The 25,933-nt window shown below is 39.3% G+C and overlaps 1 protein-coding gene across 12 annotated transcripts in view; it reads right to left on the bottom strand.

Annotated features, from left to right (window-relative positions):
* The window catches only part of INPP4B (inositol polyphosphate-4-phosphatase type II B), a 743,160-nt gene that overhangs the window by 272,486 nt on the left and 444,741 nt on the right, over positions 1–25,933 (bottom strand). For 11 of the 12 annotated variants that reach the window (XM_003129178.6, XM_021100667.1, XM_021100673.1 and 8 more), the window contains 2 exons: positions 15,940–15,990; positions 4,949–5,028 (listed from right to left, as the gene is read on the bottom strand). In XM_003129178.6, coding sequence (XP_003129226.3) covers positions 4,949–5,028; positions 15,940–15,990 — 131 coding nt within the window. Of the gene's footprint in view, positions 1–4,948; positions 5,029–5,340; positions 5,565–15,939; positions 15,991–25,933 lie in introns of those variants that run through there. The other variant, XM_021100675.1, reaches the window with a different exon arrangement.

Raw genomic sequence — 25,933 nt, 5'->3', positions numbered from 1 at the left:
TACAACCTACCAGTCACCATTACTCTGAAAGGTGCTTGTCTCAGATACACTCTGATGCTTAGACTGCATTATATTCACTAATTTACGTGGGTTCTACTTGGAAATAAATGGTATCAGGCTAATACTGAGCATCCATCAAAATATAAGAAAGTCATCTGGGTGAATCAAAATTCCAGCAAATAATTACTGACCTCTACTACTGTGACAGACATACGAAATTGAATTTTACAATTAAAGCATTATGAAAAAAAATTTTTTTTCTCCAAAAAATATAATGTAAAATGGAGAAGAAAGCAAGGATTCTATTAGATCGTTAGCTACCTACCAGGCAGGAAAATAAAAGCAAACCAAGCTTTGGAGTCAGACCAAACCAACTTCTAATCCTACTTATCTAATTAGCAGCTGTGGACTCTTCGACAAGTTTCTATGAAATAGGGATGATAAAAGTGCATGGGTTAAAAAAGACAATGGAGGAAAACACCTAACACAGCCCTTGCATGCTAGTAGATGCTCAATTAATAATGAGATTGTTTTTTCATTAATGGTATTATTAGCAACATCAACCAGAAAATACGGACCCTGCTGCTATTTTAAAATTTTGGTAAAGAACACATCACTGTAGACAGCATATGAAAAATCTGTGATAAATGCTTGCTGAATGAACCAGCACTGAATAAGGAACTGTGAGGCAACAAAGCTTAGACAAGGTCAAAACACTTCTACCTGTCTCAGTTCTCCTGAGAAGGATTTCCTAAGAAAGAATTTTTACCCTCCCCTACTTTTTCTGCTTTTGTGATTGTTTGACCACTTTAAGAGCAATGTAATTTTTCCCCTGGCCTTGAGCACCATCCCAGAGACAGATCTCCTTCGTTCTGTTAGGGAATCCTACAACAGCATTATGATGTTCTAAATGTCTGCTTATTATGATCCCAAGAGACTCAGGGCAGGTTGGTAAAGGAAACAATTGTTAGGTGCTCAGGTAGTAAGCCAGGTCTGGGGCTATGGTTCTGGAGTGAGAATCGATTCCCCAGGCTTCCTCGGTCTCCACCTCCCCATCCCTGGCCCCCCTGGCTTAACCTAGCAGGCTTTTTCTCAGTTTCTGTCATCATGGCCTGGTAACACTCGTTCTGTCTTAATTTAGTATAAAATGAAGCACTGTGGAAGACACCTTGAACCAGTGGTCCTGGACCTGAGTGCTGGCTTTGTTCTGCTATTACGAAGTTGCATGATATATGACAGGTTTTAACTAGATAGCAGTTTTCTCCTTTCTCAAAGGAGACAAGAAGGGAGTCCTCAAGAGCATAGACTTTATAGGCAGCAACGTGTGGCTTCATACCCTGGCTTTCCTACTTAAGACTTAACGAACCTGTCTACAGAAAAGAAACAAACTCATGGACATGGAGAACAGACTTGTGGTTGCCAAGGGGCAGCGGGGGGAGAGAGGGGGAAGGGGGATGGATTGGGAGTTTGGGGTTAGTAGATGCAAACTATTGCCTTTGGAGTGGATAAGCAATGAGATCCTGCTGTACAGCCCTGGGAACTATATCTAGTCACTTTTGATGGAACATGATGGAAGATAATGTGAGAAAAAGAAAATGTCTGTGTGTGCGTATGTATATATGACTGGGACACTTGGCTGTACAGCGGAAATTGACAGAACACTGTAAATCAACTATAATAAAAAAGTACTGCAAGGTAAAAAAAAAGACTTAAGAGCATTGTAACTTTGTGCCACTTAACTGCTTTTTACACCTCAGTTCCCTAATTTATAAAATGACAAAAATCATAACATCAGAGGCTAATTTGTTAAAGGGCAATGAAACAAATACTTATCACTAACATACTTATCAGCACATAAAGCATAAGTATTTCCTAGTATCTTCCTACTCCACCTCTCTCCCTATTATCTGTGCTATTACTGTCATTAATATTATTATAAAATTATTCAGTTTCTTTCATGTCTATAATTGTAACCCTCTATACGAGAACCTAGCTTGTTTCCAGTATAGTGCAGGAGTCAGGAATATATGGCAATGAACTAGAGAACAAAATCATAAAGTGATTCAGATCTGAAAGAAGTCAGAAGAGACAGGAGGTACCAATCTATATGAGCAAAACAAAGCAGATAATATATAAAGGTAAAAGGGTTAATTTTAAATAAAGAGACCAAGTCCAACTGGGATGTGAGAACACCTAGACAGAAATTTGGTAACTGTGCATTTAAATGAATATGAGTTCTAGAATTAGGAGCCACCTTCCATATCCGAGGCAGTCTGCCCAATATAAGCAAACAAGTGTTACTCTGCAATTTCAAAAATGCACTACATTATATTTCATGAAATTTGAGTCTAAATCTATAAACAAGACACACACTCACTTCTTGACCTTCTGAGTCTTCTGTGGTTAAAAAAATATTCAGTTCAAGGTTCAAAAATTCCAGCTCACAGCACACAGGACAGAGTAGCCCCATTAAACTACCGTGTCCCATGGAACTAGTTTGAGAGTTTGAAATCTGAATTATCTGACAAGTAGGTACCCAAAGGGGCCGTGAATACAAATGAAACTAGGAAGATTTGGGGACCCTCACCATCAAAGAACACTGCTGACACACAGCCCTTATTTCTAGGAATTTGTTTTATAGAAATCTGAGAATTCAATTGCTTTAAAATTAACAACTCAAATATAAAATGAATAGAAGTCAGATGTTGTCAGTGCAAAGGAATATGAAAAACAAAACCAAACTAACAGCCAGAAAATGCTCCCCTGACCTAATGTTCTTCCAACTCCATACTTCAGAGACTGCCGAGTCAGTGGAAAGAAAATAAATTAGGACAGATGTAAAAACACAAAGCAGCAGAAATCTAAAGGTTAAGACAAGTCTACAATGTGCCTTGTTCACAGGGAGACATCCACAAATTTGGCAAAGAGTGAAACGGGAAAAAAGTAATAATCTAGCCATTTCAACACTGGCTTCTGAACACTCTTTTTTCCAGAAAATACAATTCTTTTGTTACTGAATTTGTTTCCTATTTATACAATCAAAATAAAATGAATAGAAACCAGGAGTAGTAAAATCAAAAGTGGAAATATGTCTTGATTTTCTCTAGACCTGGAATTCTAAGTGTAATACTCTGAACCAGATCCTTTTCTTCCTGTTCTCCCTCTCAGGTATTGCGTATGTTAGCAGATTTTCATTTCAATAGAATATCTGGACCCTTGATGTTTGTTTGAAAGCCAGCGTTTAAATGGTATGCCCTCTGCTGCTGATGTTAATGGCAGTTATGATGCTATCAATACTGCAGTTAGTGATCAGCAAGGTGAGGAATAAAGAGCCATGCATCTTCCACAGAAAATCTGTGACCCGTTAGTGTTTCTCAGCCACTCGATGTCTGACATCTCACATCACGAATCCAGGGGCACTTAGGTCAAATCTAACTGCCATGCTAGATGGGTAACAGATATCCTCTAGGACATCAGTGACAGTGAGACATAGACATTTTAGCTGGCACTGACACACTTTAGACAGAAAATAATCCCCGCCAAAATTTATTGGAAATAACATCAAAAAACTATAAAGATTTCTGAATGTCTTCCCAAATAAAATACAACAACAAAAAGTAGCATGTTTAAGAGACACAGCCCAAAGGAAGCCAAAAAGAAGATGACCTCATTCGAACCTATCAATATTTATTTTTTCTGCATGGATATGAATGATTTGAAATTATTTTATAGCCTCTCAAGTCAAAATGGTAAACTGTAAGGATCAGGAAAAAGGAGAAAAGGAGACAGCTAGCAACAGATTCCAGCATAAGCCATGGCATCTATACAGAAATAAACTGGTTACAATGGGTCCTTGGGGGCCAGGCAGAGAGCAAACAAACTTAAGATACATTGTCTGTTAAGAGTGGGCTTTATGTTTCATCAAAAAAAAAAAAAAAAAAAAAAGAGCAGCTTAAGATTTACAGTGTTCTATACAACTTTTATATTCATTCATATAAGTATTGCAGAGCAGTATTCTCTATGTATACATAATTTAAAAAGTATTATACAGTTAGAAAATAACCTACTAGGTTGTCTAACTTTTAATGAAGTTAAAAAGAACTGATTATTCTATTTAATACTATTCTTGGTATTGAAATGCTGTGCAACTTTACATCCTTTGCACCCAAACTACTTGTATTCATACTCAAAATCATCTCTGATCTGTTATCTGTTACAATATGAATCTGTCCAAAGTTTTATATTTAAGAGTATAGCAACAAAATAAGCTTTAAAAAGAGAATAATCAGCTCACCCTTCATTATCATAAATCACAATGTTGTTTCTAACAACACAGAAACTTACTTGATTTAAAAAGTAGCATTTTGATAAGTAACAGAAATATTATTTAATAACATGCCCATCATTTCCACTTACTTTCTTACTTTCAGTTTCATTATTTTTTGAAACTTCATCATGTTTTGAAATTTCATTTCAAGTTTCATCACTATTTTTTATGAGTATAGTTGCTTGCAATATTGTATTAGCACAACCTAGCGATTTGATATTTTTATAGATTATGCACAGCACAGAGTTGCTATAAAATTATAGACTATATCCCTATGCATTATATTACATCCCTGTGGTTTATTTATTATATAACTGGTAGTTTACAATACTTAATCTCTTTCCTCTTTTCTTCCACCCCGACCCCTTCCCCTTTGGCTACCACTAGTTTGTTAATAATGTCATTTTTTTTTCCCTACAAGAGCTGATAACCTTTGACAATCTGAAACACAAACCTGAATGTGAACTTGAATAATTGCTCTTTCACTGTAACTTGATGCAATGAAAAATGCAAGCTATTTGAGAGCTGACATCTAAACATCTTCAAGAATTGGAGCTTTCAAACCCAACCAGTCTTCAATAAATATCATAAGCTGTTAACTTGAACAGCATTGAGACCCACCTCAGGCTCAGGGCCAGCACCTGCTCCTTGGACTTCAGCAGCTCCCCCACTTTAAAACTGGCATAGCCCAGGAAGCTTCGCTGAAAATAAGAGAGAATGGTTTGCATTAACCTTGGAAGTTCTAAATATTGTGAGTCACACCAATCACACAACATTAGTCTTTAGAATAAAATGTTAAATCTATTAGCCTGACAAATAGTTCACTGAGAGAACTACAACTATCAGTAGTATATACCTACTTTACAGGGCAAGGTTGAGGGGTGCAAGTGAATTCTTCTCATTAAAAAAAAAATTAGATGTCTAACACAGAAGCCAGGACTTTTTCATGAATAAACATTCTCCCTACATGAAAACTGAGGTAAAAGAAAACATGACAAACTTTCAATATTTACCAATGCTGTCGTTGCTCTTATTAGAATTCCTCAAGTCATGGGCAGCAACAACTCTGAATTCCAGATATGAGCAAATCTGCTAGTTGGAGCTATTTTTATGTGGGACTCTGTATAAGTTATAAATAGAAATGCTATATTTCTCCCCCATCACAGCAATGTTTAAAAGCATTTGTTTCCTTTGTTATTTCTACACTAGCATGGGACAATTTCATTCCAACACGCAAAAAAAAAAAAAAAAAAAAAAAAAGGAATGGTATTTATTCAGTTACATTTTCTAAAATTGCTTTTTTAACCTATCACACTGGGTGTTGACGATCTATGAATATATCTACCTTCTACACTCTCTGACTCATAATATAAAGAATAAAGCACTAAATTGGTTTTTCTTTTCCAGGATAAAAAAAAAATCTTTCATCTCTTTTTAATATTCCTGGCTACTTGTAATTTTAAAAGTCACAATATTGTGGTCTATCATAAATAGGATTTCTCATTCCCTTTCAAGGTCAAGATGTAAACATGCGAATACCAAACCCATTTTATAACCTATACCATTACTGCCTAACACACTGTAATACTTTACAAGAAATCTACACTACATCTTCTAGAACACTCTCTATGCAGAGATCTGTTACCAGCCTGCCCTAGAGTAAGAGGCTGGATTTAAGTCAACTGGTCTTTTCTGAGGAAGTGTGCAGCTATTCCATATATACTAAAGGCTGCAACCACACAAAACAATTGCTGAGCACAGGGAAGAAAATCTTCAGGTCAGAATTTTTCTAAGTCTTTTCAAAGTTCAGCTTAGAACTGGTTCAAAAGTCTCCCCTGCTTAATTTAACTCATGCTATTTTATAATGTTCTGAAATATTTATTTTGCTTATTATTTTAAAAAATACATTGATTGAAATATAGTTGATTTATAACGTGTTAGTTTCAGGTTACAGCAAAGTGACTCAGTTATATTACATATACAATGTATGTATTATATACATACATTATACATACATATATATATATATACACTTTTTCAGATTCTTTCCCCTCATAGGTTATTATGAAATAGTGAGTACAGTTCCTTATGCTGTACAGTAGGTCCTTGTTGGTTATTTATTATATATTGCAGTAGTGTGTATATTTTAATCCCAAACTCCTAATTTATCTCTTCCCCCTCCATTCCCCTTTGGTTCCTCTTAGGTAACATAAATTTGTTTTCCATGTCTGGGAGCCTACTTCTGCTCTGTAAATAAATTCATTTGTTTCCTATAAGTGATATCATAAGATATTTGTTTTTCTATAACTTACATCACAAAAGTCTTAAAGGCAAACCTTTGAAACATAAGTCAGTTGTAAAGTTGGAGGTGCCTATATGTTAGCGATATAATCAACCCAACTAATTTACTCAAAACTCAAAGAGCTGGTTTAGACACCATGTCACCAAATCCTGCATAACATTAAGACTAAATTATTAGGGGAAGAAGGTTTATGTGAAAACAGAGGATTTGTGGAAATTAGCTCTGATGATATGAGTGATGAATAGAGAGTGAATCAAGGCAGAAAAGGAAGTCCACGAGCTGTCTGAACAAAGCCTGCAGAAATTGAAGGTGACTTTTCAGCAAGGGGCAGAGAGAGTCTAGCAGAGATCCAGGTGGGCAAAAGTTACTTATGCCACCTCATCAGACACCCTCGAGAACACCCCCATGTAAAAGAGGGTGCCTCCCTGACACTGACGCTGCTAGCCTTGATTTCTTATCCTGTTGTATTTTTTTCTATTTTTGCTTAAATACTATGTATTTTAGTGCCTTAATTTGTCCCCTCCCCAAAAAAAAACTTGACATTTGAACTTCCACAACAAGCTTTGTTTCCTGATAAACCCCTACCGCCTAACACACATTAGGTGTGTGATAAATAGTTACTGACAATAAATGAATGAATGAATAGCATAGACACTAGCTTTCAAGTAAGTTATTCTATTACATAAAGGAGAAATGCTCCTTCTGCAGATATTTATAAACTACTATAATTTACTGAACTGTAAGAAATCAAAACAATCTTTTAGCTTGCAGATTGTATACTGTGGTCGTGAATTTCACTTTAGCATTTTGTATTTTAGAGAGATGTCTGGCTTCCTCTTTCACTCGTAATTAGGGGTTTTAATTTAAATTCATTATCCTCACTCGAAGAAAATTCTTAACCTATCAGAAACGTCATGGTGTCCCACAATTTCAAGTTATTTCTTCTCTTTGCCTTTGGAGATTTTGAAAGTATGGATGGTATTAGAATTAAGAAAACAAATTGCACATGCCATAAATGATACTGTGGTCTTTTCGGCAATAAAAGCAGCAGATGTCCCAGACTAGAATGCTGCAGGGAGAGACAGGTGGAGTGACTATTTTCAGACACGTGCTACAGACACACCAGGAGGCACAGCTGCAAGTAGTCTGTGACCACAAGCCACTGAATGTCCCTCCTGCCCACCAGACCAAGGGCTCCTGTGGAAGCATGACCTTGGATGGTCTATCTTCCAGCTCAGCCCAGCACCCAGAGCTACAGCTACACCATGAGTGCTTGCAGTGTGCCAAAAATAATGCCTGTGCGTCAATCTTTTCCATCACAACTGTCAGCCACATGCTTAATCTTCAAGGATAATAAGAGAGCTTACAGAAATCACACAGCCCGTTACAAACAAATTTAAGTAATGACATGATAGCATTACATAAAGAAAATGTGTCAAACTAAAGGAACTGTTATTTAGATATAAATATTCCCTTATTTATTCTAAAAATAACTGTACATTGGGACTACAAGTTGCATAAAATGCATTAATAAAATCCCCCAATTTAAAGACAGTATATATAATTGTTTCACATTACAGTAGCTAACAATGGATTTGCCTATATGTTGACTTTCTAGAAGGTTTTTAATGTGTTTGTTTTACTTCAATATAAATAAAACAAGGTCCCTCTCTCTACATCCCCTATTTTGGAAAACACATCATTAATTTACATGAATATTCACTGGTCTCCTGACAAAAGAATGAGGTAGAGGGAAAACAGGCTTTGCTATTTCTGAAATCTTAATTCCCATGGAGGGAAAGTAGCACACAGTGCTAATGTAAAAGAATAACTTAATACAGAGTTATTTTATCTTTACTGTCACCTTAATCATTAATATAGAATTTAAGAGAATTATTTTTAAATGTGTTTATATTCCAGATATAACTCAAGGAAAATATTTTCATCTCTCCTTCAGTGTTGCGTCCAAAATTCTCATCCTAAAGGTTTTAAACTCGGAGTTCCAGTACCAGGGAGAAAGTTTTTAAAAAATGTAAGTGTCACTAGAGCTGGAAATCTGAAGCGTAGTTCTAAATCAATGATTATGTCCAAAAATGGAAATCTGGGCAATTAAATCGCTTCTCCCAGCCCCTAGGTTGGCTGTCCACTGTCAGCACCTTTTTTTCTGTCTCCTCTCTCACAAACAGTGGTCTTGAACAAGTTATTCCACCACCCTCAGCCTTAGTTTCCGGATGAAAATTTTGTATATGATAACGAATTCTCATAGCATAGCTATAAGATCCAGGCAAAGTATTTAGTACATTGCTAGGAAAATAGGAAGCACTGCATAAACTAGCTTGCATCGTGATTAAGGAAAGTCTACCCAGAAGTCAGCTGACTTAAATATAAGTCCATTTTAAATACTGTACAGCAGACATTATTATAACATTTTAAATCAACTATACTTCAGTAAAACTTTAAAAATAGAAAAAAAAAGCTTGAAAACAAAAACAAAATAAAAATAAGCAAATACATTTTGGAAAAGACAGTATTTAAAGAAAAAGTCTATGGGCAATCCTGATTATCAAAAAGGAAAATATATGTTTAAAAATTAGATTTCGGGAAAATATAAATTAGAATAAATTTTACTAAATTTGTACTGCTATTCTTTCTACTAGGGAGAAAAGATATGAAAGTTATTGGTCCTTTACAGCGATTAGTGATGAGTACACGATTCCTTATAGCTCGACTTTTTATTAAATCACATGGAATGTTTATCAGAGCCCAGAAAATGTCAGGATCAAATAAAAAACTGTGAAAACTTGTTAAGACCTGGTCTGTAGATGAAGAAATAGGCCCATAGGCGTTAACTGGCTTACACGTTGTCACGGAACAAGTTAACATGCAGAGGTCAACTCGGAATGCAGGTTTCCTGCTTGCAGTCCAGAATTCTTTCATCCCCATCATGCTGTGCCTCATTTCCCAGACAGGCGGCAATTCCCTTTCCTCTGACAGGCTCTTGGCTGGCACAACCTGCAGCTTTGACCTTTTGGGCTGCTCATGAGGATACAACACTCACAATGATTATTCGGGTGCAAGCACCCAAAGCTGATGATCATTAAATTGCTTTATGCTTGATTTCAATCACTCACCTGGCCGGAGAATGATATCAAGCAGTGTGGCAAAAGTTAGGCTTCTGCCTCAATTTTTGGCCCTACTCTATGGGGAGCATGCAAATAAAGAGTTCATCCGGTGAGCCCTGTCGGGGACGCTGCACCTGTCACAGATATCCAGAATGCTCACCAGGGCTGCATAGCTCCATAAAGTCTGATCCCCTGGTACTACTACCACGTAAGGACCTGGAGGAAGTACTCCCCATACACGATGCAAGTCTCCATCATCTATGTACCTCTCACAAAGCTTTTATTCAAAGTATAGATTTCCGTTATACTACAACTTGCATGGATCTCCCAAGTTTTTCCAAGTATGGTCCAGAGCTTCATTATCCAGCTTGAATGCTAGTCTGTGGCCACCGTGAACTGAGATGTGTTTGAAGCTTAACTACACATCAGTTTATAGGATATGATATGAAAAAAAGGAGTGTGAAATAGATTATTAATGATTTTTCTATTGATTACATTTTGATAATAGTTTGCATACATTGAGTTTAATAAAATACTGAAATCAATTTTGTCTGCTCCTTTTTACTCTTTTAAAAGCATAGGGGAGTTCCCGTCATGGCGTAGTGGAAACGAATCTGACTAGGAACCATGAGGTTGTGGGCTCGATCCCTTGCCTCACTCAGTGGGTTAAGGATCTGGAGTTGCCGTGCGGCTCGGATCTGGGGTTTCTGTGGCTGTGGTGTAGGCCGGTGGCTAAGGCTCCGATTAGATCCTTAGTCTGGGAACCTCCATATGCCATGGGTACAGCCCCCAAAAGACAAAAAAAGAAAAAGAAAAAGAAAAAGAAAAGCATAGGCTACTAGAAAATTTTAAATTACATATGTGGCATGCATTATATTTCTGCTAGACAGTGCCGGTTTTGAGGATAAATGAAGATATCCATAATATACTGACCTAGTCTCATAACGTTATATATGTATTATGGGAGGTTTTTTAAGTTGTAAAAGGTCTTTGAAGAGCCAAAGTTGATATTGTGAGACAACATCTCCTCCACATGTCTTACAGGTCAGGTCCTTTTTCACACTTCTATACTCTCAAACCTACCAGATGTGGTTGCATGGTTTCCCACCCCATAGGAAAGGACAGAGAGTAAAAGAATTATTTGTGCTGAAACAAATACATCAGAAAGAAAAACAACAACAACAACAACTGAGAGGAAACCAATTACAACTTGATCAACAATCCAAAGAAAATATTAAAAAGAACTTTAGGATAAAGCCATGTATTATAAAATTACATCTTTACTATGAATATACCTCCAAAGGACTCAGAGCACAGACTGGTATTTGTTGACTAAGCCATTAACAAAGGTGTGTGTGCATCTAACAGATGCTGCTTTAAAAATGTATAGAATATATTTGAATGATTTGTAGTAAGAGACAAGCTCATTTTTTTTTTAATTGGAGTACTTAGCAGTTAGAGTCCTTGGCACATTTTAATGGCAGAGCCATTACCAGTTCTATGTTCTTGGCCAAGTACTTAAACCCTCAATAATATTTTCAGTGTCCAAAGAAATATTTTGAGGAGTGATGAGATGGGTATTAACCAGTGGTCCTTCAGAGCTGCTCAAGGAGTAGCCATTTGTTTCTTTCCAGAATATCATGCACTCTGAGGGTGTTAGAAAGCCAAGGTGTGCTGACTTGTTCTTATTTAGGCTCATTCTTACCTGCCTGAGATGGAGTTCAGTAATATAATTGTCATTTTGTTGACTTCTGATGTGTTTTAAAATGTGTCATATTATGCAATTATCTTTAGACACTCCTCTTTTTATTATTCTGGTGGTTCTAAAAACATGACTGGCAAATCAAAATCACGGTATGCTTCAAATGCATTCAATTCATATATCATGATTTTGTCATTTACAGGCACAGAGCTAGATCTAATAGAGTGAACAAAATAGACATGACTTTTGCTATCACAGAGTTTAAGATCTAGTAAGAGTACAATAACACTACTGATACCTAATACCCATTCTGCCCACCTTTCATTCCTACTAGCATCCTGATTTTGCTTAAATCGGAATTGCACTTAGATTCCCTTCTACCCAGGGACCCCACTCTTCTCAGTGATAAGTAAGTGGCAGTGAAGATGGCCCATGGATGCAGAACCCACAAATATGGAACCCACTAATATGGAGTGCCCACTTGTAAGGGATTTTAGTATGGATTTTGATACCTGAGGGGGGTGCTGGGACTAATCTCCAAAGTTATAGAGGCATGACTGTGTATCAATTAATTTTTCCCAGTAAGTTACTGTCATCCAGAATTGAAAGAACAGGATCAGTTGATCTGAGCCTTTTCAATCTGGAATGTGATACCTGAAGGTATAATGGTCAGATTGGACAATACTTTAAGAAAGGAGAAGCAAGACAATGGATAGAGCCCAGTACCTAAAAGTTATTTTTGAGTAGCTGCAGCCTTGGACAATTTCCCCCATGACGTTTTGTAACATGAGATAAAGCAGGTGTTTCCTTTAAGCCACTACTCATCCAGTTACTTGCTTCTGAATGCACTCCTAACTGATACAATAGGCATGTCACAGGATGTCTATTAAGAAGTTTCTTTTGATCCAGGAAGTATAGCCGAGTCTTTGTCAAAGATGAGGACACAAGATACAAAATGCACCACCACATGATAAGTTCAGAGAACCTCATCATAGTGCCTAAAGAGGAGCCAGTTTAGAGAAACTGGCCTATTAGTAATCACGATACAGCCAGTTAATATAATGTTGGAAGAGAGAGAAGGTCAGAATATGGGGAGGATATAATTTAAGATATGAGGTGAATCTCTGTGTCATTACCCTCAAGGAGACACCTCTATCCTCAAACCTAAAGCCAAAGTCAAGGGAGTCTGGACCCAAAAAGAGACTTATGGAGATTGGATGTGCCCAAACCATCTTTACTGCCACTGGGAACTGATGATTGTGTCTCCTTTGAGAATAATTGACTATCTAGTACCCAGTGCTGCTGGGGCTTGTAGAAAGGGTCAGCAGAGAGATGGTTCCTTCAGAAGAAGATCCCCCATAGTGGGAACATATACAATAGGAAGGGGCCTCTAAGGCCTCCGGAAATAGCTCCATGTGTGCTTATGGGACAGCTGGCATTTTACTTTCACAAAAAGGACTCTGATGTGCAGTGTTAGGCTGAGAAGCATTAAACCAGCATAAAGGTAACCACACCCTCATGGTGGACAAGCAAAGGAAGACCCTCCTCCCTCTCTTTCCTCCTGAGTAACTGAGCGATGAGAGGAGGAAAGGGAAGGATGCACATGATAACGGACCACGGCCCCCTCCACCTCATCTAGAGGCACAAAGAAGTCTGTAGCCTATAGTAAGAAGTAGTGAAGGACAGGATGGGAGAAAATAATTTAAAATCAGAGAAAAGACTCAAGTTTTGATAGGGATGGAGTAGGATAGTTACATGGGTAGTTGCAGAAGTCCCAATAAAGGACCATAGATAAAGATGGAAACCTAGGGAAGTTTGGGAGATCACTATAAGTTAAGAATTGCTCAAGAGGACCATCAGAAAGAGGCAGGCAGTTTGACAAGTGGGGGCGTGAGATATGCCTCAGGTCATTGGGTGAGGGATGGGGAGAGGCCTGCATTCAGGTTCAGACCAAGGGCAGGGGTTTAAGGACCACCCTTCTGCCATTTTGAATAAGCACCATGACAGTCCTAGTTTGACATTATAGGGTCAGATACAAAGGTGGAGTTACTACTTGAAGAAAGAGGAAGAGGCAGTCTTTTTCCACCCCCACTTCTCCTGGATTATAAAATTGTAGCCCACCTAATCCTCAGGGTAGAGCTTCCTTGCCTGCCTGCTTGCATCTCTCACAAGCACACCTATTTCTTGCCTATCACTTTGTCTCTCACTGAATTCCTTCTGTGCAGAGGCACAAAGAATCTGAACCTCAGTAAGTCCAGATCCTGGGTGAGTGATTCTCATTTAAATAACCATGGGTTCAAGTCCCAATCTAGGTTTTGGCTGAGTTTGGGTCCCGGCCTGTGGGTTCAAGTCCCAATCTGGGTTCTGGCTGGGTTCCACTCATAAGTGCTATCAGTTTCAGCTTCAAAATGAATAAAGATGTATTCTATTCAGGAACCGAATGAGCAACAAAAGGGGGAAATGTATACAGTTAGGCCAAGCCAAGACGTCATTAAAATCTCAAGTAAGGGGATTTAACACAAAGCAGTTGTGGTAGTGAGTAGTGACAGGAGAAAAAATTAAACCAGCTCATCTTCCTTGAGCTTCAAAAAATAAATGGAAATTTTTTTTAAATAATTAACTTATTAAGAGTCATAAATTTCATTTTTTACTTTTTTTTGTTGCCATTTGCAGAAAGATGAAGGGACTTGGAGGGTACTACGCTACAGGAAATGAGACAAAGACCAACACTGCATGATATCACTTACATGTGGAATTTTAAAAACAAACGAACAACAACAACAACAAAAAACAGGAGTTCCCATCGTGGCTCAGCAGAAAAGAAGCTAACTAGCATCTATAATGACGCAGGTACAACCCCTGGCCTCGCTCAGTGGGTTAAGGATCTAGCACTGCTGTGAACTGTGGTATAGGTTGCTGGCACGGCTTGGATCCTGTGTTGCTGTGGCTGTGGTGTAGGCTGGCAGCTATGGCTCTGATTTGACCCCTAGCCTGGGAACCTTCATATGCCATGGGTAAGCCCCTAAAAAGACAAAAACAAAAAACAAAAAAAGCAGCAAACTAGTGAACATAAAAAAGAAGCAGATCCACAGATATAGAGAACAAATTAGTGTACCGGTAGGGATGGGGCAAGGGAAGAGAAGAGGGGCAAGGCTGGGGTAGGAGGGAAAAAGGTTTTTATGGGATTATAAAACTATTGATTTTTTTAAAATTATTTTAAGGAGTTATAGATTTCAAAAGACCTTACATTTTATAAAGGAATCATCAAAGGTGTGATGACAGCTTGCAATGAAAGTTCTAGTTTGAAGGAGGATGGTAAGCAATCCTCAGCCCTGCGACCTGAGCTCTGAACTGGGAGCAAAGGGCCAGTGGGGGGTAGCGGCTGGACAGGAAGAGGGGCCTGTGGCCTGTCGGGAGGGAGGCCTGAGGCTGGAAAGACTCGCTGGTACCTTGGGAAAACCTAAGGAAGCCCACACAGTCAAGTTTGGTGAGGCTGAAAGGACTGGCAGAAAAGAAAGATTGAAGAATGAAGATTCCCTTGAGTCAAAGAGTCATTCACCCCAACCAGGGAAGAAAGCAGAAGCCTTGTTTATCGTGAGGGAGCACCAAGCGCCCCACTCCTTTGCCTTCACTAACAGAAGCGGAGGTGGCCGACTTCTCAGTCAAATCAACGCCCTCCTTCTGGAGGGCTCCCCTGGCAGGTTGGTATGGAGCCTGTTGCCAGCGGGGGAAATGAAGGATAACTAGTCCAGGGCTCCCCACACCCACCCACCGGAAGAAGGTTGCCAATTGCCTGTAGGATTTCAGGGCATTTCAAATAGGCCTTTTGGTTGCCTCAGTCAGAGAGCCTCTTAGACACAACATATTTCTGGAGGCTTCCCTCCTTTCTGAATGCAAAGTCCCAGGGACCTGTTGGGCTCTTTTCAGGAACTTCTACCGCCTACTCTAATTTAGTCTAAGCAAAATCACTTGGTGCCCTCCCAGCTTCTAAAAGCTGGAGATGCAGGGGTTCAGATGGAGCAGGAAAACCTCAGCTGGATTTTCTAACACTGGGCTGCACTTTTGTGGCTGCTTCTGTTTTGACCTGCGCCACAGTGTTCCAGCGGCAGGAAACAGAAAACATCCCAGTCCCACGGCTGGTTAGTCCTCTGCCTCCTGGCTGAAGCAGCAGAGCTCACATCTGCAATTTCCCAGCCTCCTCTTGGTCCAGGAATGCTGGCTCCCAATCACATCTCAGTTACCTGCAGGGCAATTTCTGGATTCATCTCTCGCCAGCTGAACGAAGTATGAATTCACTTGAGGACGATTTTCAGGAGACAAGTATTCCATGCAATTCAGCAAATATGTGATGGTGCCTCCTTGTATAGTCACACCCTATTAATTTAACTCAATTTTATTCAGCAGCTACCAGGCAGGAGGCCAGAGAATCCAAATGATTAGCTTAGAAGCGATGTGTATGCCTTTTGGAAATGTAAGAAACACTTACCCCAACCTCTGGCAGGGGATCCTTATGTTCAGGTAGGACACTGGTTCGAACCTATGGAGAAAAACAAACATTTTCTGTATGACTTTGGAGTAGAAACCAGTGCAGACGCTTCACACGGGTGCTGGGTTTCATTTTCCTGCATCTGGCAGCTATTCAGACTCTGTGGTGAATCATTACTGGAGGTAGCTGTGTACAACATCTGCTGTGGGCAACAACGAAGCTGTCCTTTTACAGTTCCTGAATTCTCTGATGTTCCTAAGTAGAGAGAGCTGCCGGCACCCTCACCCCATCACTTCTTGTCAAATACAGAGATATCTGGGCTATGGGTGAATCATTCTCTCTCTCTCTCTCTCTCTCTCTTTTTTTTTTTTTTTTTTTTTTTTGGGCTGAACCCAGGGCAGGTGGAAGTTCCAGGGCCAGGGATCGAACCTGCCCCACACAGTGAACCAAGCCACTGCAGTGACAACGATGGATCCTTAATCTGCTGAACCACAAGGGAACTCTTGAATCATTTAATTTCCCTGAAAAGCAACCCTCGTTCAACAGTTAAGGAAAAGGACAGAGCTGGCATACAGGAAATCATCCCATGCATGTCTAATAAATATTTATCTCTGCTTGGGCACCAGAACTCACGGTCCTTTTAGGATATATCCCTCCTGCTTGAAAATTCTGGGCTAAATTGTGAGATACCATTATCTAGATTCATTTGAAAACGAGTTCTCAATTGTGGGAGAAGAAAACAGTGTAAAATAAATAGTCACTGGGGGAAGCTCTTCATATGTTTAAAATGTATTCCCAGTGAAAAATCAACCCCACAGATAATAAGTAGACATTATGTCTCCTACTGAGTAGTGGTCCTCAATCCTGGCTGGACATTAGAATGACCTGAGGGCCTTTCAAACCATCTGTGTTCTTTCCTGTGCCCTAATAATGATTCTAATGTGTAGCGACTGAGTCTATGGTTCCCTTTTTAAGAAAAAAATTCAGATAAAAAGAAATCATAATTCTCTTTCTCACTTAAGGAAACGCGAATAAAAGCAAGAAGAAAACGTAAAACCTAAATCTAGTATACCTTAATTTGAAGTCAGGATGAGATAAACAAGGTAAATGAATACAGAACAATACCTAAGAACACCATTTCATTGGAGACCAGAGAGCTGGGAGGAGGGATGGCAGAGAGGAACCCAAGAACATATAATGGGCCAACATTTTAGGGGGACATTCTAACAAAATCCCTTTGGAGGTGCAGCATGACAATCGTACCACTTTCACTGTTTATGACAGACCCGGCATCATCACGTATGCAATTTGTCAGTCGTTAAGGCTCAAAATTGTTCACCAGAACACAAGATAAATGACAGGAGAGATCCCAACAGAGTAAACAACACAATTTTCAGGACACACTCAACGCAGGATGTCAGGGCAGAGCACTCATCTGCTAAGAGCATTTCCAGTTTGGGAGCTGCATTAACAATCTTCGGTCCAGAATGTTCAGATGCAACATTCAGTCTCATTATCTGCAAATAGTTAGTTGGCCTCAAAGGGTAAGGAAACTAGGAAACTATATATTAATACATAGTGAATTGTAATGGACCGTATAGTGTGTGTGCGTGTGTGTGTGTGTGTGTGTGTAGACACGCAGACTATATACAGTACGTGTGTAGTGTGTGTGTATGTGTATATATATATATACATATATATATATACACATACACATATATATATACATACATATATATATATACACATACATATATATATACACATACATATATATATATAGAGAGAGAGAGAGACTATATACATGGTGTAGGATATACACACACTATACACACACACATATATATATACCAGAATGAAATACACATATAGTGAATATTCACATATATAACCCATACACACATGTATATGTATGTGTATCCCTACATCATTTTCAGAAAATACTTGACATCCAAATAACACTATATAAAGGGATATGCTTCAATTTAGAAATAAAGTGAAAATGGTCAGAAACTGGTAAACATATAGAGGACTATATAAAGTGTGTGCATGTGTATATACTATGTGATTTAACACTGGACAACAGTAGAATAATACTGACAATTCCTGTAATACAGCTGTTAAACTCCTAAATTTATATAGCTTTTATCAGCAGAACATTTATTTCTTATAAATATGAATAAATTATATAGAAAAAAAAAGATTCTTGACCCAAAGTTGTATACTATGGAAAAATCTAAAGATATTTATGGATCCAGTGTGGCTGGGTGTGTGTGTGTGTGTGGGTGTGCTTGTGAGAAGGAGAAAGAGAGAAGGAACTTCGCTTTATATAAAAGATGTATTTTTGAAAAGTACACATACGTCGCACTTTCCTAAATCATGGCATGTTTAAATCACCAGCAGAAATCCTGATTTGGAGAAAGTGAAGGACAAAGTTATGAACCAGTTTTTAACTGTATTAAGTCAGATTTCTATAGGAAATTTTTGCTTAAATCAGTATATATGCATGGTTCTAAAACTTTTATATTTAAGGTCAATACTACTGATGTTATAGTATATGGATTACACATCCATGATGGTTTTCTTGGGGGGGTGTGTGTGAATAAGGTCCCATTACTTCTCTTTGGGACGTCAGAGTTTAGTGCGCAGGAGTAACAAATAATTCAGGACAATGTAGTAAGTTCTACGATAGAAATGGGAGCATTTATTTTCCTATGGGCATTCAGAGTGAAGAAACTCATTCAGCCTGTAAGTGTCTGAAGCAAAAGGCTTCACAGAAGAGGTGGTCTGGGCTTTGAAAAAACGAGTAGGAGTTTTAGGCAAAGAAGGATGTGACAAAGCAAGCAGGGTGTCAGGTATCAGGCATGTGGCATGGAGCTGTAAAAGCCCATCTGTGTTCCAAAGAGTGAGTATTGGGATGATATTATAACATGAGGTCCTCCAGGGATGTCAGATGTGTTTGGGGAGAGAGGTTGGGGGCCGTTTGCTGTAGAGGTCCATCAATGATGCTATGGAATTGGAGCTGTAAGCAATGTGCAGGCAATGGAAAAGTCAGCAAGGCATCCGAGCAGAGGAGTGACATGACCAGAGCCCCTGGAATCATCCCAACTCTGCCCAGAGTCACGTTGGGAGAATGATTTAACCTCTCTACACCAGCAACCTTCTGCCCTTCTGTAGGTTATTCTCCACATGGGGTTAATAACAGACCCCATAGGCTGTTGTAAGTATGACATCTTTTCAGCCCTGAGAACAGTACTTGACACAGAGAGGGAAGAAGGGAGAACGTGAGAGAGAAAGGGAATGAAAAGACGGGGAAGGGAGAAAAAGAAAGAAGAAGAAAAGAGGCAGGAAGAGATACAGGGGAAAGAAGGGAGGAAGCAGAGACAAGGAGATAGGGCCTGAGGGAGAAATATGTCACTGAAAAATCAAATACACCCCTGACAGATACGGATGAGACCTCTTGCTGAGAAAAGGGTGGTGCAATGGCTGTCACTGGAGCATCTGGAATATTCCAGTTCATCGGCAATGTCAAGCCTCCTGAGATTTCCGACCCTTCCTTAGGAATTCATTTTCCCTTTTTTGGTCTTATTAGCAGTTCTTCTCCCTGTTTTTCTTCACCATACCCCTCCCTGTCCCTTCCTGGAACATAAGAATGTCTGCTTGACTACGCATTTAAAGTTCTTATAACTTTGTTTTATCTATATTTTTATGACATCAAATAAAACAAGAAAGATCAATTACTAGGAGTGGCCATGTAGAAAACTATATCTTCCGTCTTGAATTTTTCTTAAGGTTCCTGTAAAACAAAGTCATTTCCCTCTCAATCAACTTTATCAGCTCAACATTCTACATACTAAATTTACCCTGAAAAAAAAAAAAAAGAAAAAAGGAAAATTAGGTAGCATCTAGTGAGGGACACTTCGTCAAATCCTTAGAGACGAGTTCATAACTTTTAATTGTGCCAAAGCAAGAGGGTGGTTGGGCGACCACCGCCGTGGTTGAATATAGCATGCCAATCCACAAAGAATTCCTTTTTATTACAAGGAGCCTGTGGACGGCTGTCTGGAGCAGCAAAGGAAGGTGCTGATTGCTCTATTATGCATAGGTGGGTAATGCTAGGATATTGTTGGGTGTCCAGACCCAGAGAAGGGGAAGCCAGGCAGCCATAACGCTGTGTACCAGGGTGTCCAGACTGGACCTCACTGGTCAGTGAGAAAGGGGCAACCTTCCCCCAGAAGGTCTTAGCTGGAAGGCAGAGGGGAAGGTGTTGATAATAATAGAGGAACACCCCCAGGCAGAGAAGAAAGCCCAGATCCTTTCTGAAGACTCCTGTCATGTTAGCTAAGGTCTCTGATACTGAATGTCAGGGAAACACACCTTTTTTTTTTTTTCCCCTAATAAAAATGTTCTCTAATTCTCTCTGTATCTCAAATTAAAACACATATCATCACATTGATTGGTTCCACTTGGAATGAGATAACAGAATTGCCTTAATCTTCAAACATATGGAAACCTGACTGTGACAGAACTGGAGCTGGATTCGTTGCTTGTTAGAGAAATGCAGACTCTCAGGCTCATTCCAGACACACAGAATCAGAGTCTTCATTTCATCAAGGCTCCCAGGTAATTCATACGCACGTTAAAGTTTGAGAAGTCTGGCCTAAAGTGCTTATGAGTGAAACAGGTCCCACATAGGAATGCCAGATACTCATTTGCACATAAACGTGTCTAAATAAGAGCTGAGTTTATTCCTTTGGTCATGAAGGTATTTAGTGATTTTCTTTTAATGTCAAACATCTGTAAAAGCTCCAGATAATATTTTCTTTCAGAGATGCCCTCTCCTTTGTTATGCTTTGTTATATCATGTCATGGGGATGGGAATTGATCGGGGACAGAGCTGGGCTGGAATTTTGGTAAGGCTTGATGTTACAGGCTGAATCTCCATTCTCCCCACCCCTCTATCCTCAAACCCCACTCCCTCACCCCCAACTTCAAGTTCATATATTGAAAACCTAACCATGAGTAACTCAGAAGGTGACTATAATTGGACATAGGGTATTTAAGCTACAACGAGGCCACAAAGGTGGGGCGCTAATGCAATAGGACTGGTATCCTGATAAGAAGAGGAAGAGAGACCAGGGTGCAACCCAAAGGGATGATCATGTGACGAGGCAGTGGGCGGGTGGCTATGCCGAGGAGAGAAGCCTCAGAAGAACTCATCCCTTCCAACACCTTGACCTTGGACTTCCAGAGTCCAGAACTGTGAGCAAATACACTTGCATTGCTTCATCTCCCCAGTCTGTGGTGCTTTGTTGTGGCAGCCTTAGCAAAGTAAGACACCTGTCTACATGTGTTGTAGGGTATGGCCATCCAGAACTTTCTGTAGAGAGAGATTGGCTGGTCTTACCCCTCAACCCTGAAAGGATGCCAGAGATTCTGAGATGTCTCAGCCTAGTTCTTTTATACAGTGGCTCGCACAGCTGCAAATGTCTTTGGAGACAGACTAGCCAGGGTTTGAGTTCCCTCTGGTCTCTAAATTTGTCATTTCATCCACACATGAAAACGGAAATCTCTGCTGGGTGCTGGTCTGTCAGCTGCCACTTTATGTTTAGCAAAGACAGATACTCAAACTTCCAGCTACTGGGAGAACCTATAAATGCTACTCCCCACCCTCCAGGTGAAAAATGGTCTTTTTAGTCCCTCGGTGTCAATTCACCACTCTCTCTAGGGCTGGGGTTTCTGCCTGGCTTTGGTCCCTTTCCCTGGATTCCTAAAACACTGTGAAACAGTGGGAGGTATCATGCTGCTTTTCATAAGCCTTTGGCCGGGTTCTTCAGCCTCCTGCCAAGGTCAGGATTCAGCAAGTCTCTTCTGAGAAAAAAATAGCCATTGATGTGCAGCCCCTGAAGTCTCAGCTTCTTACTTCATGCCACACAACTGTCGAAAGCTCTGCTGATTTCTCTTTCTCTGAGCCCTGGAGCCAAGAAAAGACCTGTTCTTTATTCCAGATTCCCAAATGCCTCAAGAGGAAAACTCATAGGCTCCTGATGCTCAACTCAAAAGGCCTTCCTTTCTCTGGAGTTTTAGTTTTTCGTGTCATTATTACTTCCACAGATTGATGATGTTTTCAAACATGATTTTTATAATGTTCGGCTTATTTCTAGGTGATGTCAAAGGAAGCGTTCTTTGCCCCAGTTACCACATCCTGCCCAATCTAAACTTTTAATATCTGCAAGTTATTGCAAAGCTAAGGAATCTCCCAAACATGTGATTAAGAGATGAAAAGACGATAGTCAACAGAGCATAGTAGTTTAATGTGGTTGGAGAGTCGAAAAATGCCCTTGCATGTGGGTCCATCTCTTGAGTTAAGTCGTTGATAAAACAGTTACAAATGGAAAACTGCAAGTAGTTCTTTCAGTAAAAGTAGAGTTTACTCTGAAGCCTAAGCACTATGCAACTATAATCCAAAAATTATTGAGTATGACACGCTGTCTTGATCTTTAGTAAGCAAATGTGATCATCTTCCACATGTTCAAACCTATGATGCAAATGATGTACACAAGAACATTCTATAGATTTACAAGCCAAAAGAGGTCATACTAGGAAAAATATAAGCCCTCTTAGTTTGGATGCATCTAATCTTAGAGGTTTTCCATTTCTCCAAGGCAGTGATGCTCACATCACAGCTCTCTGTTCACATGGGTCTTTTTATGCTTAATTGGTGGCTCTTAAAGACTTCTAATTTCACTATGTGAATGTGCCATTATACTAAATTCTACCAGTCATATATGGGCGTCATGTGGTTCTTTAGGTTAATGGTGACTGCAAATGTGGCTCCAGAGTCACATAACTCTGGGTATCCCTGCCATTACCCACATTTTATTCCATTTCCCTTTCCCACTACTACAAAGATCTATTATAGACAGGTGAAAAAAATACTGAATAGCAAAAATATCTTTAGACAGTCTCTTCCTTTGTCAGAGAGTCATTGAAAGATACAGGCTCTGCTAAAAATAACAGATGCGGAAACAGAGGTCTTCTGAGATTAAACACTTCTGCCTTTCATACTCTTTACTTCTGGATCCTCCCAAAAGCTACAGGGCTGGGCAAGGCAGCCCTGGTCAGACCCCATCAGGTTTCTTGCACTGCACCTAAGAGTCAAGACTTGTCTTAGGCACTTACCTAAAGCAAATAAAACAAACCCCCAAAGAGCTGTACAGTTTAAGACCAAGGATTTTTTTTTAAGTGTTAATACATGTTTAGCTATTTTTAAAACAGAACTAAAGAATAAAGAGTCTCTCTGCACTGCAAAAACGGAATCTAAAAATGTGTTTTATAGACACTAAAAATATTAACTGATAATTTGCTAAAGAACTGTTCATTATAAGTCAGGAATCCCATTCTTGATGAATTCCAAAGCCTCACAGGAGAACATGATTAACATTTCAATACGCAGAGCATTCAACTCAGATATCATGTGCTCATGATACTAGTCAGGTTTGTTACCACTGAGCAAAGAGGGAACTCCCTAATTTGCCCATTTCAATACCAAGGTGCAGATCAGACATGAAATGGTCTGCTTCGAAGTCTGCGCCCCTTCCATGGCGGTGCGACTCTTCTGAGCCCAGACGGATGGTGACTTCAATTATCTTTCCTAGGGCTGCTTAATGAGTTTTAAAAACCAAAAATCTATTAGCCTCAGGGAATAGAAACAGACACAATTTATCACATTGCTAGACTCAAAAACACCCTCCTTATGTATTAACAGCCCCCAATTAAGACCACAGTCATGAGTTAATGAACAAGCCGTTAGGCAGAGAACAGTAATATCAACACCAGCAAAAGTCTATTAATCTGTTGCTCAGTGAAAGGCATTTGTCCCAACACTGTAAAGCTAAATTATTTCTAGGTAGCTTTAAAACAAAATTATTGTGATATCACTCAATACTTTTAAGAGATTGTTTATAACCCAGGCTTTTGTAATCCCAGTCAGAAGATCACCAAGTCCTGGGTAGAGATCAATTGATTTACATAATCAACCCACAAAGTATTTTTTTTTTTTTTTGACACATTGGAAAAAAAGAGTGGATACAGGCACAGTGGGGAGGAGCTTTCATGTAGCTCTCCAATGAAATGTGTTGGTCTCCAGGCAAAAATGGGATAATGGCAGTGCTATTCTATAATCACACTCGTTTCTTTCTGTGGCAAACATCTAGTTATTAAAACCTTCATAAACAAAATGGGATTCTGAATAACTTTCAAGAAGGTAAGGGAATCCTGAAACCAAAGGTTTGAGGAATTCTGCCTCAGATGATCCTCAACCCCTGAGGCTTGTGTTTCACATTTAGTCTTTCACAGTGTTAGCATTTTTAAGATTTTTGCCCTAGAATCGCTTTAGAGATGGAGGTGATGTTTATATCATGAACTTACAAATCCAGCCACTCTGGATCCCTACGATTCCTTGAACTTGACTTTCTCCCATGTCCCTGCATGTCTTTGCCTATGTTAATCTTTTGTCGTTCTAAGTGTGAAGGACACGGTGATGAGCAAGGAATAATCACTTCATGGACTTACATTCTAGTAACAAGAAGAGATGGGAAGTGTCAAAACAGGTACATTAGTAAGTATGCATGGAAGTAACATGGGATCATAGAATAAAGTGATAACTGGGTGGGTCATTTTACCTGCAACAGTGAAGGTGGATTTCTTTGAGCAGGTGACTTTGATTAAGACCTGCTAAAGAAAAGAAGCCAGCTCAGAGAAAAATAACAAGAGTGTTTCAGGCCAAAGCAATAGCAAGTGCAAAGGCCCTGAGGCCAGAGTGGCTGAAAATAGTAGATGAAGAAAGAAGAAAGAAGTGGAAGTAGATTCAAAGAAAAGGAGAATTCTGGTAGAGTCAAGTCTATATTCTAATTACAATGGGAAACTCTTGCAGGGTTTTGAGCCAAGAAAGGATATGATCTTTTTCATGCTTTAAAAATACTACTCTGGGAGTTCCGGTCATGGCTCAGTGGAAAGGAATCTGACTAGCATCCATGAGGACACAGGTTTGATCCCTGGCCTTGCTCAGTGGGTTAGAGATCCAGAATTGCTGTGAGCTGTGATAAAGGCTGCAGACACAGCTGGGATCCTGAGGTGCTGTGGCTGTGGTGTAGGCCAGGGGCTACAGCTCTGATTCGACCCCTAGCCTGGGAACCTCCATATGCCGAAGGTGCAGCCCTAAAAAGATCAAAAAAATAAAAATACTACTCTGATTCTATCTGGAGAACAGACTGCAGATGGTCTAGATGGGAATGATGAACAATTAGGAGTCATTTGCAAATTAGAGCTGTACTACCATTACTCTACTTTTCTAGAGTCTGGAGCAAACTAGGTTTTTAAGGTTTTTGCGTTTTGTTTTGTTTTCTTTTCTTTTCTTTTTTCTTTATGGCTGTACCCATGGCATATGGAAGTTCCCATGCCAGAGACTGAATCTGAGCTGCAGCTGTAACCTACACCACAGCTGTGGCAAAGCCAGATCCTTTAACCCACTGCACCAGGCTGGTGATTGAACCCACACTTCCACAGTTACTCAAACCACTGCAGATTCTTAACCCACAGCACCACAGTGGAAACTCTGGTTTTTAGGTTTTGGGGGGATAATCGGTAGATAACCTTGAGTCATTTAATTTGTTTCTGAGCATTTATAGAAAATACTTTGATACTTACAGAGAAATAAAGTTTGTATATAAATTTCCTGAATGTGTGATTACATTAATCTCTGAGAATAATAATCCCCCAAGGTCATAAGAATATAGAAGAATATTAATTTGAATATTATATAATAATTATAAATGCATTTAGTGCTAAATAACACATGTACTATTTACATCTGACTTACATAAGAGCACAGCTCTCGAAATAGAAGAATCTTCAGAAGAAGCAACCTCCCTTAAAGCATGAGGGAACTCAATTCCCTAATGAAATCATAAACAAACTTAGTGATAACAGAATT

The sequence above is a fragment of the Sus scrofa genome, chromosome 8, assembly GCF_000003025.6.
Source record: "Sus scrofa isolate TJ Tabasco breed Duroc chromosome 8, Sscrofa11.1, whole genome shotgun sequence".
NCBI lineage: Eukaryota > Metazoa > Chordata > Mammalia > Artiodactyla > Suidae > Sus > Sus scrofa.
This window is presented reverse-complemented; position numbering and strand designations above follow the sequence as displayed.